The sequence below is a fragment of the Oncorhynchus keta genome, chromosome 13, assembly GCF_023373465.1.
Source record: "Oncorhynchus keta strain PuntledgeMale-10-30-2019 chromosome 13, Oket_V2, whole genome shotgun sequence".
NCBI lineage: Eukaryota > Metazoa > Chordata > Actinopteri > Salmoniformes > Salmonidae > Oncorhynchus > Oncorhynchus keta.
Genome location: NC_068433.1, coordinates 40830040 through 40849932, shown reverse-complemented (window position 1 = coordinate 40849932; position 19893 = coordinate 40830040). Strand labels below are relative to the sequence as shown.

The window sequence follows — 19893 nt, the reverse complement described above, 5'->3', positions numbered from 1 at the left end:
CGTTTAGTGAGACGGAGCAGGCTAGTTCAGAAACATAAAGGATTCTGCCCTCAGTGTCTACAAGTAGACACCCATTACCGCACACACACACACACACACACACACACACACACACACACACACACACACACACACACACACACACACACACAGAGGGGACCAGGCACACACACGCCCGCGTGCACACACACCACACACACACTGCCTTCTCGTCATCCACCCAGCTTGCGGATAGCTTCTCCACTAGTAGCTACTTCCGTATGGAAGACAACAACCCTCGGTGGAGTGGTCGAGGTTTGTAAATGCTGTAAGACCAGGGAAGATCGATGAAAGAAATGCGTCGTGCTCAAAAGGGAAATTTACAAAGGGAATTTGTTTTGCTGTGTGTCAGGAAAAGTGATTTGCTGTATTGACGGTTTAATTAATAAAGAGCGTAAAGAAAAAGGAAAAGGAAAGTCCGCCCTCTTGGGTGTAGGGAAACGTGTAGAGATTCAGATTGGCAGAAACAAGATATAGCATACTGTAGAGGGATAGGTTGTGGGATGGGTACAGGACTGGGAATGTTACATTACACTTGTTGTCACTGTGTCTTTGTCCTCATAATTGAAAATCAATAAACGTGACTTGTTTCAGGAAGACATACATTACCAGTCAAAAGTTTGAACAAACCTACTCATTCAAGGGTTTTTCTTTATTTTTACTGTTTTCTACATTGTAGAATAATAACACATATGGAATCATGTAGTAAGCAAAAAAGTGTTACACAAATCAAAACATGTTTTAGATTTGAGATTCTTAAAAGTAACAAACCTTTGCCTTGATGACAGCTTTGCACACTCTTGGCATTCTCTCAACCAGCTACATGAGGAGTCACCTGGAATGCATTTCAATTAACAGGTGTGCCTTGTTAAAAGTTAAATTGTGGAATTTCTTTCCATCTTATTGAGTGTGAGCCAATAGGTTGTTTTGTGACAAGGTAGGGGTGGTATACAGAAATTAGCCCTATTTGGTAAAAGACAAAGTTCATATTATGTCAAGAACAGTTCAAATAAGCGAAGAGAAACGACACTCCATCATTACTTTAAGACATGAAGGTCAGTCAATCAGGAAAATGTCAAAAACTTGTGAAGTTGCAAAAACCATCAAGCGCTATGATGAAACTGGCTCTCAAGAGGACCGCCACAGGAAAGAAAGACCCAGAGTTACTTCTGCTGCAGAGAAGAAACACGAGCAATGGACATTAGACTGGTGGAGTCCAAATTGGAGATTTTCGGTTTCAACTCTTGTGTCGTTGTGAGACGCAGAGTTGGTGAACGAATTATCTTCGCATGTGTGGTTCCCACCGTGAAGCATGGAGGAGGAGGTGTGATGGTGTGGGGGTGTTTTGCTGGTGACACTGTCAGTGATTTAATTAGAATTCAAAGCACACTTAACCAGCAGGGCTACCACAGCCGTTGCGTTTCGTGGGACAACCATTTATTTTTTAACAGGACAATGACCCAACAGGCTGTGTAAGGGCTATTTGTTTACCTTTTTGTTGGTGACACGTTGATATCGTGATAATATGCAGCTGTTTAAAGGGAAAATCCACAGATTAAACAATAACAAAATGGTTGCCCCGCCTCTGTTTTGGTAAAAAGCTGAGGGATGTGCCTGGAGAAATTTAACCAGTCTCAGATTAAACTTTTTTTTTTAACCTTTATTTAACTAGGCAAGTCAGTTAAAGAACAAATTCCTATTTTCAATGACAGCCTAGGAACAGCCTGTTCAGGGGCAGAACGACAGATTTGTACCTTGACAGCTCAGGGATTTGAACTTGCAAGCTTTCGGTTACTTGGCCAATGCTCTAACCACTAGGCTACCCTGCCGCCCCGGACAGATGTGGATACAATGACTGACCATCTATGATATCAAAATTAATGTTTTAATCATGTTATGAGGCTGTACAGTGTTTAACTGATTTTTAATGGAATATCTACATAAGCCTTCTTTACTCTAGTTGAGTGTCTGGAGCATCAGCACTTGTGGGTTCGATTACAGGCTCAAAATGTCCAGAAACAAAGATATTTCTTCTGAAACCCGTCAGTCTATTCTTGTTCTGAGAAATGAAGGCTATTCTATGCGAGAAATTGCCAAGAAACTGAAGATCTCGTACAACGCTGTGTACTACTCCCTTCAGAGAACAATGCAAACTGGCCCTGACCAGAATAGGAAGAGGAGTGAGAGGCCCCAGGGCAAGAGGACAAGTCTAGTTTGAGAAACAGACGTCTCACAAGTCCTCAACTGGCAGCTTCATTAAATACTAGTTAAACAATGAACCATAATCCCAACTCGTTGAGTTGCAGAGTTGCAAATAAAAGCCACTACCCAATACAAATAAAAGATTAAGATGGGCAAAAGAAAACATACACTGGACAGAGGAACTCTGCCTAGAAGGCCAGCATCCCGGAGTCGCCTCTTCACTGTTGACGTTGAGACTGGTGTTTGCGGGTACTATTTAATGAAGCTTTGCTAGTTATAGCCTAATGTTAGCAAGCCAACATTGAACCTGGTTGGTTAGCTACTTGCAAATTCATGCAGGGTATTAACGTCACGAGTTGGGATTATGGTTCATTGTTTAGCTAGCTAGCTAGCTAGCTGGTAAATTCCCTCTGGCTATCTACTCTGATTTCAGAGCACTCTCATGTGAGTGTGCCAGCGCTGAATAACTGACGAACTTATGAACGTTCAACACCTGTTGAATATGACCGGTGTCAGTAAAAACTGCCAAAAAAAGCATAATTAAATTGTTGCCAGCAGCACAGTTGCAGTCAACAAGGCTTTGGACAACATAAAAACAGCCTAACCAGCTCTGATAGGACGAGTAAAATTGTCAGTGAGCTCATTTGTGTCTGGAAGTAGCTAGCAAGCTAGCCAACATTAGCCAGTTAGCTTGGGTGCTTGACTGCTGTTGTTAGGACAGAATGCTCGGATCAACTCTACTCCTTGGCCAGAGTGTCCAGTGTGTTACTTACTTTCCCATTGTTCCTCAACTCCATTTCAAATTTTGCTACAGAAAACCGAATCTAGCAAGTCGGTCACTAATATAGTAATAAACAAAAACATATACAATTGGTGTCTGCATTGTATCTTAAAAGCATAAGCACAAATCTATACATTTGCAAAACATTCCTTTATTATAAATAAATCATTTGTATAAAAACTGGCATGCTTCAACCAGGGGATTTACAGATTCACAACCCAGGGCTACCCATCCAGTTAGCCATTCGATACAAGAGACAAACTTTCTGAATATGCAAGGTCGCACGACAGCTGGGACAAGAATGAAAAAATCTTCACAACCACAAAAATACTTACAAGTAGAATAACAATAAACATCATGGTCAATTCTCATAGTTTCTTCTATTTTCTCTTTTAAATATTTTTTAAATTTTAAACTCTTTTAATGTCTTTTAATCTCCCATGTACCCTTATGTATAACTTTTACACAGTTTTGTTTTGTTATGTTTTCTTCTTTTTTTCTTCCTTTTTTTCTCTGGACCATATGGCCTGCAGTGGATTATTTTTTAAACCATTGTCTTCACGGTTAGTTCAAAGTTTATGGCAGGACCGTTGTGCTGTGATTTGCAGGAAGAGAGCGAACGGGGCCCAATGATTGGTGGTTGGTCTTTGTGGTCCCGCCTCTCTGGTGGTAGTAAGGTTTGATGCTGTCAGAACAATATAAAATGTCTCATGCTTGGTTACCGGTGGCGGTGGGAGCTCCATCGGTCTGTCCGTCTTTTCGTCCGTCAGTCCGTCATCTGTCTGTGACAGCTCCTTTTCTCAGCCCTCCCTCCACTTTGGTGCTGTTCAGATGTTCAGATGGCATGATTACTGTAGCTGACATATGTTGTCTTAGTTGATGAAGCTGCCAGGGGGGGAAAAGGGGGGAAGAGAGGAGAGGAAATATATCAAGGGATATATATTTCCTATTGACCGTAATATTAGTGCACACCTGCGTCTGGGGTCTGAGGCTGTGTTTATCAAGTCCATTATACGTCCCCTGTAGCTGTTGGTTGTAAATGTCAGTGGTTTTTAAGCGACCACGGACCGCTGGCACTGAGCTATCGTCAAGATGGTGCCCTGTACCTGCTTTGTTTATATGAGGATTGTAAGAGAGAATGTGTCAGACTGTAGGAATCAAAACTGTTCCAACAGTTTCTTATTCACACAACACAAACCCGAGGCAGATAGCATTTGAAAATAATGTCTCAGGCTGGGGTTTGTGAAACTTAACTCTGTATGAGTCCAGTCAGTTGTGCCAATGAAGGAATAGATGTGTGAGTGACCTGTGCTGTTTGTTGTGTTGTTGTCCGTGTGTTGTTGTTGTTCGTGTGTGTGTCCGTGCAAACGTGCGTGTGCATAAATGTGTGTTATTGTGTGTTATTCAAGCCGACCAAACTGCTGACTGCGAGACTTCTTCGCGTTCAGGTCTGTAATGAAGAAATCGTTCAATCTGCTGCAGTTCAGAAGATAGAAAATGAACCCTAATTACTCCAAACATTCCAGAACCTTCTAAACCTCTCAGAACACCCAGATCAACTCTGTGCTAAAATAAATGCTTTAAACACCAACTCTGAGTCTCCACGGGAGAAAGACTAACATTTCCAGGTCGTAGTGTTGAAGAGGCCCGACTAGCTCCGCACACAACAAAGCTTTGAAGTTTACGTAAGCTGTTGCACATAGTTAAGCTGAATGGGAAGCTCATTTGAACACTCTGTATGTGCTGTAAACAAACGTGCTAAAAAAAAAAGCAGCACTCAAGCTGCTCTATCAAGAACATTGTTTACAATTCAGATTACATTTTTATATATTAAAAGTACTGATATTTGAATGAGAGATATGAAAAAGGCCCAATTTACATGTAACTCCTGTTATACTGTCGTTGTCGAGATTATCAAACGGTGGGTTATATCAGTGGAGTTGTATAGATGATTTCTGTTGTGTGTTAGTGTAGATCTATAGATTTGTTTTAGGTATATAGTTTGTTAGTTATATTAGTGTAGGCCAGGGATCATCAACTAGATTCAGCCACGGGCTGATTGTTTTTTGAGTGGATGGTCGGGGGCCGGAATATAATTACAAATAACTTGGAGACAGCAAATTGACCGCAAAAAGCCCAAAAAGATATGTTTGACTAAGACATAATAATTTCAGACCTTACTAACATTTGTATACGATCACGTGTCTCTCTACTATGGGAATACTTGATTTCCAAAATGTTTCATTCATTGGAGCCGATTTCCTGCTGTTTTGACAGTCTTTTATGTCCAACAATGAAATTTCAACAAACACTTTATTTATTTATTTATTTTAAACTTGGGGAGCCAAATAAAACAATTCAGCCCACGGGCTGGCAGTTGGGGTACACTGGTGTAGATGTATATATGCATACTGTTAGTATAAGTGTATACAATATATCATTAGATATATAAGTGTATTATGTATAGGTTAGTAAAAGTGTGTTCTTACTCACTGTTGGTCTCCATGCTCTCACACAGCTCCGTCTTGACCTCTCCGTTGGGTCTGTCGCCCCCCTTCTGCAGCTTGCCTGACATGGCGGCGGCGGTGACGATGGCCTTGAAGCTGCGTTTACGCTTGGGGATGTTCTGCTCAGGGTGGAAGATGATGACATAGACCTTGGGCATGTACAACATCCCCAGAGAGACAGAGGCGCTGAGGCTGAGCGAGATAGTCAGGGTGGTGGTCTGGATGTACATCTGGAGAGGGGAGGGAGGGAGGGCATCAATATACTGTAACCATTCTACAAGTGAAATAGCCATTCTGCTAGTTTTGCACTTTTTCAAAAACTACACACTGGTAGAAACTAAACACTAACAACTGTACATAGACCATTCTACACTCATATAAGCCATACGCTGATATAAACCATAAGCTGATATAAGCCGTGTGCTAATACAAACCATAAGCTGATACAAACCATAAACTGACATAAGCCATATGCTGATATAAATCATAAGCTGATATAAACCATACGCTGATATAAACCATAAGCTGATATAAGCCATACACTGATATAAACCATACGCTGATATAAACCATACGCTGATATAAACCATAAGCTGATACAAACCATAAACTGACATAAGCCATGTGCTGATATAAATCATAAGCTGATATAAACCATACGCTGATATAAGCCATACACTGATATAAACCATACGCTGATATAAACCATAAGCTGATATAAACCATAAACTGACATAAGCCATACGCTGATATAAGCCATACACTGATATAAACCATAAGCTGATATAAACCATAAACTGACATAAGCCATACGCTGATATAAGCCATACACTGATATAAACCATACGCTGATATAAACCATAAACTGATACAAACCATAAACTGACATAAGCCATACGCTGATATAAGCCATACACTGATATAAACCATAAGCTGATATAAACCATAAACTGACATAAGCCATACGCTGATATAAGCCATACACTGATATAAACCATACGCTGATATAAACCATACGCTGATATAAACCATAAGCTGATACAAACCATAAACTGACATAAGCCATGTGCTGATATAAATCATAAGCTGATATAAACCATACGCTGATATAAGCCATACACTGATATAAACCATACGCTGATATAAACCATAAGCTGATATAAACCATAAACTGACATAAGCCATACGCTGATATAAAACATTAGCTGATATAAACCATACGCTGATATAAACCATACGCTGATATAAACCATACGCTGATATAAACCATACGCTGATATAAACCATACCCTGATATAAACCATACGCTGATATAAACCATACGCTGATATAAACCATAAGCTGATATAAACCATACGCTGATATAAAACATTAGCTGATATAAGCCATACGCTGATATAAACCATACGCTGATATAAACCATACGCTGATATAAACCATATGCTGATATAAACCATACGCTGATATAAACCATAAGCTGATACAAACCATAAACTGATATAAACCATAAGCTGATACAAACCATAAACTGACATAAGCCACACGCTGATATAAAACATTAGCTCATATAAACCATACGCTGATATAAACCATACGCTGATATAAAACATTAGCTGATATAAGCCATACGCTGATATAAACCATACGCTGATATAAACCATACGCTGATATAAACCATACGCTGATATAAACCATATGCTGATATAAGCCATATGCTGATATAAGCCATACGCTGATATAAACCATACGCTGATATAAACCATACGCTGATATAAACCATACGCTGATATAAACCATACACTGATATAAACCATACGCTGATATAAACCATACGCTGATATAAAACATTAGCTGATATAAGCCATACGCTGATATAAACCATACGCTGATATAAACGATACACTGATAACCCTACACTGTCTACTATACTTTGTCAGAAATTATACTTGACAAAACCCCTTTGGTATCATATCACCAAGTGGTACGCACACACACAAACACATACACACAGACCCCTCCACCATCGCAGGGATTTCTCTCAAAGCGCAACCACTCATCTGTGTCCATCCCTGACTATAGCATGGCGCAGGAATCACAGCTAGCAGATGGCCAGTCACGCTTCTTCAGTCACAACAGCACAACACAGCCCCGGCTAGCCAGCATAGCGTTCCGCTGAGGAGGAAAACAAACCAGTGCTCCACCGCCTCCTCCCTCGCCAAGAGAGAACAGGCGTGAACAAGATTACACATGTCGACAGTAATACCAATTTACAGTATATCCTCTCTAATGAGAGCATCCGGAAAGAAGATGAGAGAAGGCTTAGACGTTGAAATGTGTGTGTGTGTGTGTGTGTGTGTGTGTGTGTGTGTGTGTGTGTGTGTGTGTGTGTGTGTGTGTGTGTGTGTGTGTGTGTGTGTGTGTGTGTGTGTGTGTGTGTGTGTGTGTGTGTGTGTGTGTGTGTGTGTGTGTGTGTGTGTGTGTGTGTGTGTGTGTGTGTGTGTGTGCGTGCGTGCGTGCGTGCGTGCGTGTGTGTAGGGTGGTGGAAATTACCCAAACATTATGTTGAGTATAACAACAAACTACATTCATCAATCTGACTCCATTATCACATGAATGCTATTGGTCCATAATCATATCCAATGGGCATAGCCAAGGTTTGCAAACCTTGCAGTCATCACTCGGAATACTATAAGATGCACAAGTCTAGGTTTACCTTCATACAATTATTAAGAGGCCGAGGGACAAGGAGCTAATGTCTTGCAATCAATGTCCTAGCATTTCATGACTGAGTTAACCTTGACTCAGAGACGCAGCGTTAGAGACCAAGCATTAATGCTTTGTCTATTATTAATAGCATTTACCATTAGACATTTCACCAAATAATAACTCAAAGAATATTACTCAGAAATGTGAGTACTACAGTTCGTATCCATTTTAAAGTATCCCATAATTATTACAGTTACCCAATATGAATACAATTAACAAATGGTAGACACCAGAAATCTTCACATTCAAAATTATACAAAATATCTTGAGTCTTAACGGCATAGAAAACCAATGACAACATGATCTAAGTTCAAACCCATTTTTTATTATTCCAAGAATGCCAACTCCCAGTATCTCCTATCGTCTAATTAACATCCGTTTGCATGGCCCAAAACATTCAAACAAAAGGCATAGAACTTCACACTCTAATGTAATAACCACACCGTCACTCCTGCGTCGCTCCTCTCTGAACTATCCGCTGTCAAGCAAACAGAGTAACACAGACTCCCTGTAACAATAAAGCATGAAACATATCAAAATGCATAAGCTCTTTAGGAACTCTTAAACAATCCAAACATGACAATTTATTTCACAAAGTAATGTTCATTTAGTCGATTCAAGTTTCATCAAGTCTTCACCTCTCCTGGCTTCAGTGACCCTAGTACTTCTGTGGTGTCACCTGTGCTCCCGCTCCGGCTGCTCATTATGGCTCACACCTGTTACCATCGTTCCGCGCACCTGCACGTCATCAGGCTCCCCTGGACTCCATCACTGCCCTGATTACCTTTATACTGTATATGTCTCTCCCTTTGGTTCCTTCCCCAGTCGTTATTGTTTCTGTTTCATATTATGTTGCGTTTATTTATTAAAACACTCACTCCTTGAACTTGCTTCCTGACTCTCAGCGCACGTCGTTATATGTGGGAATGTCTCTTCATCGAGATTGCCACAGATAAAGGTGTGTTTTTAGCCCACAGATGGTCAGTCATTCAAACAATGCCATAAATCGTGACTGAGTCATCACGCTGGGCCAGCAAGTAGCTAGAGGCATCATCATCACTGGCCTTCATCATCGTTCACGAGTTCACTCTCTTTATTTTCCACTAGGTAGGTGTGTGTGTGTGTGTGTGTGTGTGTGTGTGTGTGTGTGTGTGTGTGTGTGTGTGTGTGTGTGTGTGTGTGTGTGTGTGATGCACGTGTGTGTACAGTGTGCTCTGACAATGTACTAACGGTGTAGACTGGTACACATTTCTAGGCAGGCCTTGAGGCCTGCATGCCACGACTTTGGCATGGAAACAGTATGAACTCCGTGTCAGTGTGTGTCAGTTAGCGTTATAGGTGTGAGTTAGCTCGAGGGCTAATGTGATGCTCCATTAGCCATTACAGGATAGGTACTGTTTGGCGTAGCACAGAGAATTTTCAAACCAAACTTAATGATACTATCTTCTTTCGGGCCAATTGATCAAGACAGCTGTGTTTCATCATGACATGCTGCACTTTAGGGTGGACCCATCTGCCTCAATGAGGGAACATTTGAAATAGACAAGATGGCAGCATACACATTGTTTTTGAAGCAAAACATTTTAATAACAAAGCATTTTCAAAATTCAAACAAACCACCTCCAAGATACATGTTTGGCCAAATCGAGAACGAAGATAGTATCACCAAGTTAAGGTCGGTCAAAAATGCTCTATGCTACGTCAAACAGTACCTATCCTATAACGCTCAATGGAGCATCACATTAGCCCGTTACAATCTGCTAGCTACAGGTAACTGCCAAAATAATGGAATCACTTGAGTAAATGAGGGATACAAAGTATAGTGAAAGCAGGTTCTTCCACACAGGTGTGGTTCCTGAGTTAATTTAGCAATTAACGTCCCATCATGCTTAGGGTCATGTATAAAAATGCTTGGCAGGCCATTATTTTGGCTACCATGGCTATGCCGCCATAGGATGACAATGCCCCCATCCACAGGGCACGAGTGGTCACTAAACGGTTTGATGAGCATGAAAACAACGTAAACCATATCCCATGGCCATCGTAGTCACCAAATCTCAACCCAGTTGAACATTTATGGGAAACTTGGAGCGGCGCCTGTGGAAGAATGGTATGAATGTAGAATGCATGTGTGAGCAGTTTCTCAATGCCAGCTAGGTGTGACTCAAATAGCAGGTCACCCTGTTAGCTAAGCTCTCTGTCCCTGTGACATCACTCTCCTCTCACATCAGCTCTGGAAAGTACATATCGTACCAACACAACAACAGCTGCCTAGAGGAAGAATAGGGCTAGAAGACACATGTATGCAGTAGGTGCTACTCATACAGAGACTAAGGTAGGGAAGAATCCTACCAAAAAATTACCATTTAATTCAAAATGTCACTGTGTCCCACTGACATTGACGTATAACTAAGGGGAATTTTGATTTAATTGCAAGTTAGGATTCACTCCTTCTTAGAGCAATACTTTTGGTGCACTATATGTGGAGAATAGGGTGCCATACGCGATTTGCCCCATTTCCCTCTTCAGTGACTCATCAAATGCTCATCCAACGACATGGACACTCAACTCCTAATATTTGATCTGAGTAATCTTCACAACGGTCTGTGTTATCTACTTTAATAGGATACAGAGCAGCTCAAGTTGTAGATTACAGCAGAAGGAGCCCTCGGTGAACGTGGGCAGGGAGAGCAGAGCACTGACAGGACGGTGTGCACATACAGAGAGAGATCTCCTCCGGGTGAGAGTTTTTGTCACAGAAAGAGAGAAGGGAAAGGGAGGGGAGGATAAGAAAGGGGTTGGAACGAGAGAGAAAGAGAGACAGGAAATTGGGGGGAGATGGGGAGAATGAAAAAGACAGAGGTAGAAATACGGGGAGAAAGAGAGAAAAAACAGAGTGAGAAAGGATAAAGAGCAGCAAGAGAGAGAGGCAGTCCTCAGAGCACTAAGCCCTTCATTATAAAAGAAGCACGTCTGGAGATAGCAGTCTCCATTACACTCTGCTGAGAGCATGGGGATCCACCCAGCAGATGTTAGCTGTACAGCCACACACGCACGCGCACAGACACACACACACTCTCCCTATCTTTTTCTGTCTCTTTTATTCCCTCCCTTCCTCTCATTCTCTCCTCTCTATATCTTCTCCATCCCTCCCTCGCTGTGCAGGTATTATAGGAGGAAATGGTAAATATGTGCTTTCGTGGGGCTGAGCCGCTGTGATCTGTGTGTATATTTGCGGCCTCTACCAAAGTCACAGAAAATAGGGCAATTAGCTCCACTCTGCTAGCCACTCTCCTTCCTATGGAATAAAGCTGTCTTTAGAGAAGTCAATACTCTAGGCTTTATGTCATTATCTCCATCCATAACCTTCACTTAAACCACAGGGTTGGGGAGTAACGGATTACATGTAATCGGTTACATGTGAGAGATGAAAAAAAATGTAATCCATTACATTATGAGCAAAAATATTGTAATCAGATTACAGACACTTGAAAAACCAGATTACTTTTAAATTCAGAAAGGATGTTTGTGGGGGAAAAAAATCTTTGACACTTCTCTGTTTGTCTCAATGACATTCAAATCAGCACTGAAAAAAGTTTGTTTGTTCCACCTGAACGAGTCTGACCACAAGTCAGAGACCACTATGATGACACACTAAATGGGTTTGATGGATCGCGGGAAAAGAGCAGGAATAGGCTTTTTGTAGGCTACAGTCCAACCTATGTCTCCTAATGGTGCAGCTGCTGTTGGCATCCAAGATAATCCAACTTGAATAAACGCTTGCAGGTAAGGATGACAGCAGTGGTGTAGTCTACGGCAATACGGATATCGCTTATTATTTGATATCTACATTAGAGGTCGACCGATTTAGATTTTTCAACGCCGATACCGATTATTGGAGGACCCAAAAAAAAAGTCGATACCGATTAATCGGCCAATTCTTTTTTACATTTATTTGTAATAATGACAATTACAACAATACTGAATGAACACTTATTTTAACTTGATATAATACATCAATAAAATACATTTAGCCTCAAATAAAATGAAACATGCTCAATTTGGTTTAAATAATGCAAAAACACAGTGTTGGAGAAGAAAGTAAAAGTGCAATATGTGCCATGTAAAAAAGCTAACGTTTAAGTTCCTTGCTCAGAACATGAGAACATATGAAAGCTGGTGGTTCCTTTTAACATGAGTCTTCAATATTCCCAGATAAGAAGTTTTAGGTTATAGTTATAGGACAATTTCTCTCTATACGATTTGTATTTCATATACCTTTGACTATTGGATGTTCTTTTAGGCACTTTATTATTGCTTCCGTCCCTCTCCTTGCTCCTCCCTGGGCTCGAACCAGGAACACATCGACAACAGCCACCCTCGAAGCAGCGTCACCCATGCAGAGCAAGGGGAACAACTACTCCAAGTCTCAGAGGGAGTGACGTTTGAAACGCTATTTGCGCGCACCCCGCTAACTAGCTAGCCATTTCACATCAGTTACACCAGCCTAATCTCGGGAGTTGATAGGCTTGAAGTCATAAACAGCTCAATGCTTGAAGCGTTACGAAGAGCTGCTGGCAAAACGCACGAAAGTGCTGTTTGAATGAATGCTTACGAGCCTGCTGGTGCCCACCATCGCTCAGTCAGACTGCTCTACAAATCATAGACTTAATTATGACAGAATAACACACAGAAATACGAGCCTTAGGTCATTAATATTGTTGAATCTGGAAACTATCATTTCGAAAACAAGACGTTTATTCTTTCAGTGAAATACGGAACTGTTCCATATTTCATCTAACGGGTGACATCCATAAGTCTAAATATTCCTGTTACATTGCACAACCTTCAATGTTATGTCATAATTACGTAACATTCTGGCAAATTAGGCGGCCCAAACTGTTGCATATACACTGACTCTGCGTGCAATGAACGCAAGAGAAGTGACACAATTTCACCGGGTTAATATTGCCTGCTAACCTGGATTTCTTTTAGCTAAATATGCAGGTTTAAAAATATATACTGTGTATTGATTTTAAGAAAGGCATTGATGTTTATGGTTAGTTACACATTGGAGCAACGACAGTCCTTTTTCGCGAATACGCACCACATCGATTATATGCAAGGACACGCTAGATAAACTAGTAATATCATCAACTATGTGTAGTTAACTAGTGATTATGATTGATTGATTGATTGTTTTTTATAAGATGAGTGTAATAATAGCTAGCAACTTACATTGGCTTCTTACTGCATTCGCGTAACAGGCGGGCTCCTCTTGGAGTGCAATGTAAAGCAGGTGGTTAGAGCATTGGACTAGTTAACTGTAAGGTTGCAAGATTGAATCCCCGAGCTGACAGGTTAAAAATCTGTCGTTCTGCCCCTGAACAAGGCAGTTAACCCACCATTCCTAGGCCGTCATTGTTCTTAACTGACTTGCCTAGTTAAAGCAAGGTTAAATAAAGGTTATGAAAACTTGAAAATCGTCCCTAATTAAATCGGCCATTCCGATTAATCGGTCGACCTCTAATCTACATAGCTCATTGATGTGAATCACACTGCTGCTCTCATATATATCCATTGATTCTTGAAGAATATAACTTAGAAATGCATCATGAGCGTAGTTCAACTGAACCCAAAATATAAGCTTGTTTTTCTCCTATGTTTGTGAGCATTGTAAATGTAAACAAACACTGTATAACCTCATAACATGGTTAAAACGATAATTTTGATGGACGGTCAGTTCTTGCATCCATAGCTCTGTCTATTAATCTGTGTGTGGTTACATTTCTCCAGGCCCATCCCGCAGCTTTTTACCAAAACAGATGCCCGGGCAACTGTTTGTGGATGCATATTATCAAGACATCAAAGTGTCACCAACAAAGAGGTAAAAAAATAGGCCTATGGTAACTGCAGCATAAGGCATTCATTTTTCAACATGTAAATAGCTCAAAGCATGCCATTCCATGACTCCAAACAATGAGCCCAATCAGTCCTCCGTGACAACAAAAACATAAAACCACAGAGTAGGGCTGGCTAATAAGTCCTTATTTTTGGGGTTATGTTCTCAGGTAAAACAATTTGGCTAATCCATACCTCCATATTTCCAAATCCTATTCTTGAACATCAAGAGGTGTATCATTTATTGTAATGCCTGGAATTCTGATAGACTTTGGTTTTTAATGTAAACATATAATTTAATCGCGTTATTATATGTTGTAGAAAGCGATGGGTTGGAAGAAGCCTACATAACCAAACTATAAAGTAAAAATGAACATCCATACATGGCCAGCTATGTAAACTTGAACATTGATTTATCCTGCAATAGATTTCGTTCAATTAGTAACATACATTTTTGTCTTCTTCTATTGACTCTCAAGGGGAAAGTAATCTAAAAGTGAATGTAATCAGATTACGTTACTGAGTTTGGGTAATCCAAAAGTTACATTACTGATTACAATTTTGGACAGGTGTAATCGATTACATTTAGAAAGTAACCTCCCCAACTCTGGTTATCACTCTGCTGCTGGGACTGACTGGGGTAATCCCAGGATACTGCCAATCTCTCTCACACACACAGACACGGACACACTGAGCAACTTCTCCAGTGTTAATTCAACACAGAGAGTGTTTACTTAACACTGTCAAGTTGTCTATATCATGCCACACTTTTCAGAGTTCAATAAACACACTGCTTAGTGCAAAGCCTTATTTGCTTATTTCCCAGAGTGCCTTGCCTTTCGAGTGAATTGTGTACCCATTACTTCATTTGTTAGTGACAGAGACATGGTTGTTTCCTTCAACCATTTTCAGTTTTATAAGACAATAAAACACATATTTCAGAACTTATTTTGAGGGCTTAGATTTACCCTAAATACAGTGGCCTGAAATGCATGGTTTACAGGACACATCAGGCCTGAAAGTCACATTATGCTGGTTCACAAAGTGATCTGCAATTCCTATTGCAATCCAGCCAGAGAGGGGGTATCAAACATTTAGAATTTAGATTCACCAGAAACCTGCATTAAGAATGACCACCGGGTTGGGAAGGCTAAGCTCTGACACTACCTGAACCGTCTCGACTGGCACAACCGTTTCAGTAACGGGTGCAATGAGTCCAAGTAACAGATTGGACAAGTCTAGAAAAATGTATGTTATTTATATTTGAGTAACATGATGTGAATTCATTAATAAAAGTACAGTACCAGTCAAAAGTTTGGACACACCTACTCATTCAAGGTTGTTTCTTTATTTTTACTATTTTCTACATTGTAGAATAATAATGAAGGCATCAAAACTATGAAATAACACATATGAAATAAAAAATAAAAATAAAAAGTTAAACAAATCTAAATATATTTGAGATTTGAGATTCTTCAAAGTAGAAACCCTTTGCCTTGACAGCTTTGCACACTCTTTGCATTCCTCAACCAGCTTCATGAGGTAGTCACCTGGAATGCATTTCAATTGACAGGTGTGCCTTCTTAAAAGTTAATTTGTGGAATTTCCTTCCTTCTTAATGTGTTTGAGCCAATCAGATGTGTTGTGACAAGGTAGGGGTGGTATACAGAAGCCCTATTTGGTAAAAGACCAAGTCCATATTATAGTAGAACAGCTCAAATAAGCGAGGAGAAACGACAGTCCATAATTTATTTAAGATGTGGAAGTAAGTCAATAGGGAAAATGTCAAGAACTTTTGAAAGTTTCTTCAAGTGCAGTCACAAAAACCAGAAACTATGATGAAACTGGCTCTCATGAGGACTGGAACAGGAAAGGAAGACCCAGAGTTACCTCTGCTGCAGAAGATAAGTTCATGAGAGTTAACTTGCCTCAGTGCTGTTTGTTGCTACTTGGCTATCTGCCAAACTTTTCATTTTTTCCCCCAATTCCATAGTATATAATTGGTAGTTCCATTGCTGCAACTCCTGTACAGACTCGGGAGAGGCGAAGGTCAACCCAGTCAAGCAGCACAGCTTCTTGACACAATGCCCGCTTAACCACCGCTAAAGCCACTTTCTACCACTCTAAATTCCAAGCATCTGCCTCTAACCCTAGGAAGCTCTTTGCCACCTTCTCCTCCCTCCTGAATCCTCCTTCCCCTCCCCCCCCTCCTCCCTCTCTGCAGATGACTTCGTCAACCATTTTGAAAAGAAGGTCGACGACATCCGATCCTCGTTTGCTAAGTCAAACGACACCGCTGGTTCTGCTCACACTGCCCTACCCTGTGCTCTGACCTCTTTCTCCCCTCTCTCTCCAGATGAAATCTCGCGTCTTGTGACGGCCGGCCGCCCAACAACCTGCCCGCTTGACCCTATCCCCTCCTCTCTTCTCCAGACCATTTCCGGAGACCTTCTCCCTTACCTCACCTCGCTCATCAACTCATCCCTGACCGCTGGCTACGTCCCTTCCGTCTTCAAGAGAGCGAGAGTTGCACCCCTTCTGAAAAAACCTACACTCGATCCCTCCGATGTCAACAACTACAGACCAGTATCCCTTCTTTCTTTTCTCTCCAAAACTCTTGAACGTGCCGTCCTTGGCCAGCTCTCCCGCTATCTCTCTCAGAATGACCTTCTTGATCCAAATCAGTCAGGTTTCAAGACTAGTCATTCAACTGAGACTGCTCTTCTCTGTATCACGGAGGCACTCCGCACTGCTAAAGCTAACTCTCTCCTCTGCTCTCATCCTTCTAGACCTATCGGCTGCCTTCGATACTGTGAACCATCAGATCCTCCTCTCCACCCTCTCCGAGTTGGGCATCTCCGGCGCGGCCCACGCTTGGATTGCGTCCTACCTGACAGGTCGCTCCTACCAGGTGGCGTGGCGAGAATCTGTCTCCTCACCACGCGCTCTCACCACTGGTGTCCCCCAGGGCTCTGTTCTAGGCCCTCTCCTATTCTCGCTATACACCAAGTCACTTGGCTCTGTCATAACCTCACATGGTCTCTCCTATCATTGCTATGCAGACGACACACAATTAATCTTCTCCTTTCCCCCTTCTGATGACCAGGTGGCGAATCGCATCTCTGCATGTCTGGCAGACATATCAGTGTTGATGACGGATCACCACCTCAAGCTGAACCTCGGCAAGACGGAGCTGCTCTTCCTCCCGGGGAAGGACGGTTGACAACTCCATTGTGTCCTCCTCCCAGAGCGCTAAGAACCTTGGCGTGATCCTGGACAACACCCTGTCGTTCTCAACTAACATCAAGGCGGTGGCCCGTTCCTGTAGGTTCATGCTCTACAACATCCGCAGAGTACGACCCTGCCTCACACAGGAAGCGGTGCAGGTCCTAATCCAGGCACTTGTCAGATGTGTTACCCTGTTTTGTCCCTCTCTCTCTCTCTCTCTCTCTCTCTCTCTCTCTCTCTCTCTCTCTCTCTCTCTCTCTCTCCTCTCTGTTTCTCTCTCTCTCTCTCTCTCTCTCTCTCTCTCTCTCTCTCTCTCTCTCTCTCTCTCTCTCTCTCTCTCTCTCTCTCTCTCTCTCTCTCTCTCTCTCTCTCTCTCTCTCTCTCTCTCTCTCTCTCTCTCTCTCTCTACCACACCTGCTGTCGCAACCTCTGAATGCTCGGCTATGAAAAGGCAACTGACATTTACTTCTGAGGTACTGACCTGTTGCACCCTCTACAACCAATGTGATTTTTATTTGACCCTGCTGGTCATCTATGAACGTTTGAACATCTTGAAGAACAATATGGCCTTAAATGGCCATGTACTCTTAAAATTTCCACCTGGAACAGCCAGAAGACGACTGGCCACTCCTCAGAGCCTTGTTCCTCTCTAGGTTTCTTCCTAGTTTCCTACCTTTCCAGGGAGTTTTTCCCAGCCACCGTGCTTCTACATCCGCATTGCTTGCTATTTGGGGTTTTAGGCTGGGTGTAGCACTTTGTGACACCTGCTGATGTAAAAAAAGGCTTCCTAAATACATTCGATTGATTTGATTGAGTTAACTGCACCAGCCCAAATAAATGCTTCACAGAATTCCAGTAACAGACATATCTCAACATCAAGTGTGAATCAGACCTTCATGGTCGAATTGCTGCAAAGAAACCACTACTAAAGGACACCAATAAGAAGAGACTTGCTTGGGCCAAGAAACAGGAGGAAAGTACATTAGACCGGTGGAAATCTTTCCTTTGGTCTGATGAGTCCAAATTTGAGATTGTTGGTTACAACTGCCTTGTCTTTGTGAAATGCAGAGTAGATAAATGGATGAACTCTGCATGTTCCCACCATGAAGCATGGAGGAGGTGGTGTGATGGTGTGGGGGTGCTTTGCTGGTGACACTGCCAGTGATTTGATTAGAATTCAAGGCACACTTAACCAGCATGGCTACCACAGCATTCTGCAGCAATATGCCATCCCACCCGGTTTGTGTTTAGTGGGACTATCATTTGTTTTTCAACAGGACAATGACCCAAAACACACCTCCAGGCTGTGAAAGGGCTATTTGTCCAAGAAGGAGAGTGACAGAGTGCTGCATCAGATGACCTTGTCTCTACAATCACCTGACCTCAACCCAATTGAGATGGTTTGGGATATGTTGGACAGCAGAGTGAAGGAAAAGCAGCCAACAAGTGTTCATCATATGTGAGAACTCCTTCAAGACTGTTGGAAAAGCATTCCTCAAGAAACCGGTTGAGAGAATTCCAAGTGCATAGCTGTCATCAAGGCAAAGGGTGGCTACTTGGAAGAATCTAAACTCTAAAATATAATTTGATTCATTTAAAACTTTTTTGGTTGCTAGATGATTCCATAAGTGTTATTTCATAGTTTTGATATTTTCACTATTGATCTACAATGTAGAAAATAGTAAAAAATAAAGAAAAACCCTTGAATTAATAGGTGTGTCCAAACTTTTGACTGGTACTGTACATGCGAAAAGATATTGAAACAAACCATTCTAAAAATCAACCTGCAATAGAGCATGCGTGGTTAAGGTTTAAAACTAGGTATTAACACCGACACTGGGGTTCTTTTACACCAATGCGTGTTCATTTAACACTTAGAGACTAGCAATGTTACACTGAAAAATCAACACTCGGTAACACTGGCCAATTTTCTGTGCACAACTATTGAGAGTTTTTCAATATGTGATGTCATTGAAACTACACGTGTTACACTACAGAAGCCGAACCCTCTACACATGGTTAGTGTGTGGCATCTATCAGTGCAACCTCTGTATACACACAGATGTCAATGACATCATATGACCATACGATCATATCAACATCAACAATGAAGTGTATGTTTACACAGACACTAGGGTTTAGACGTTGTCTCACTTGTCTATAGTGTGTACCCTTGGACAACGTGTTAAGCTTCTCCATCACATGGCCATTACCACAAGGGGAGTAGAAGAAAGGGACTGTGCATTTCAAGTGCACTCAGTTAGCTTTTGAACAACAGTTAGCTTTTGAACTACCTTGCAGGAGGGCACTCCTCCTCAACACGTATTGTCGCCCATTAAGATACTCCAGCCAGCCTGTTCAAGAGGACGGACGGACGGACAGACCCTTCATTGCCCTCAGCCTCATGCAGCCTGTAGTGGTATTTCAGTGTAATGCATCAGTAGCAGTACTCTCCCTGGGGTTGTAATG

The 19893-nt window shown here is 41.7% G+C and overlaps 1 protein-coding gene across 3 annotated transcripts in view; it reads right to left on the bottom strand.

Moving 5' to 3' along the window:
- Positions 1–696: 696 nt before the first annotated feature.
- Positions 697–19893, bottom strand: part of LOC118392784 (metabotropic glutamate receptor 8-like) — a 252777-nt gene continuing 233580 nt past the window's right edge. The window contains exons 9-10 of one of the 3 annotated variants that reach the window (XM_052460163.1): positions 5516–5759; positions 697–3907 (exon numbers count right to left, since the gene is read on the bottom strand). In XM_052460163.1, coding sequence (XP_052316123.1) covers positions 3858–3907; positions 5516–5759 — 294 coding nt within the window. In that variant the 3' untranslated portion in view covers positions 697–3857. Of the gene's footprint in view, positions 3908–5511; positions 5760–19893 lie in introns of all 3 variants that reach the window. The other 2 variants (XM_052460162.1, XM_052460161.1) reach the window with 2 other exon arrangements.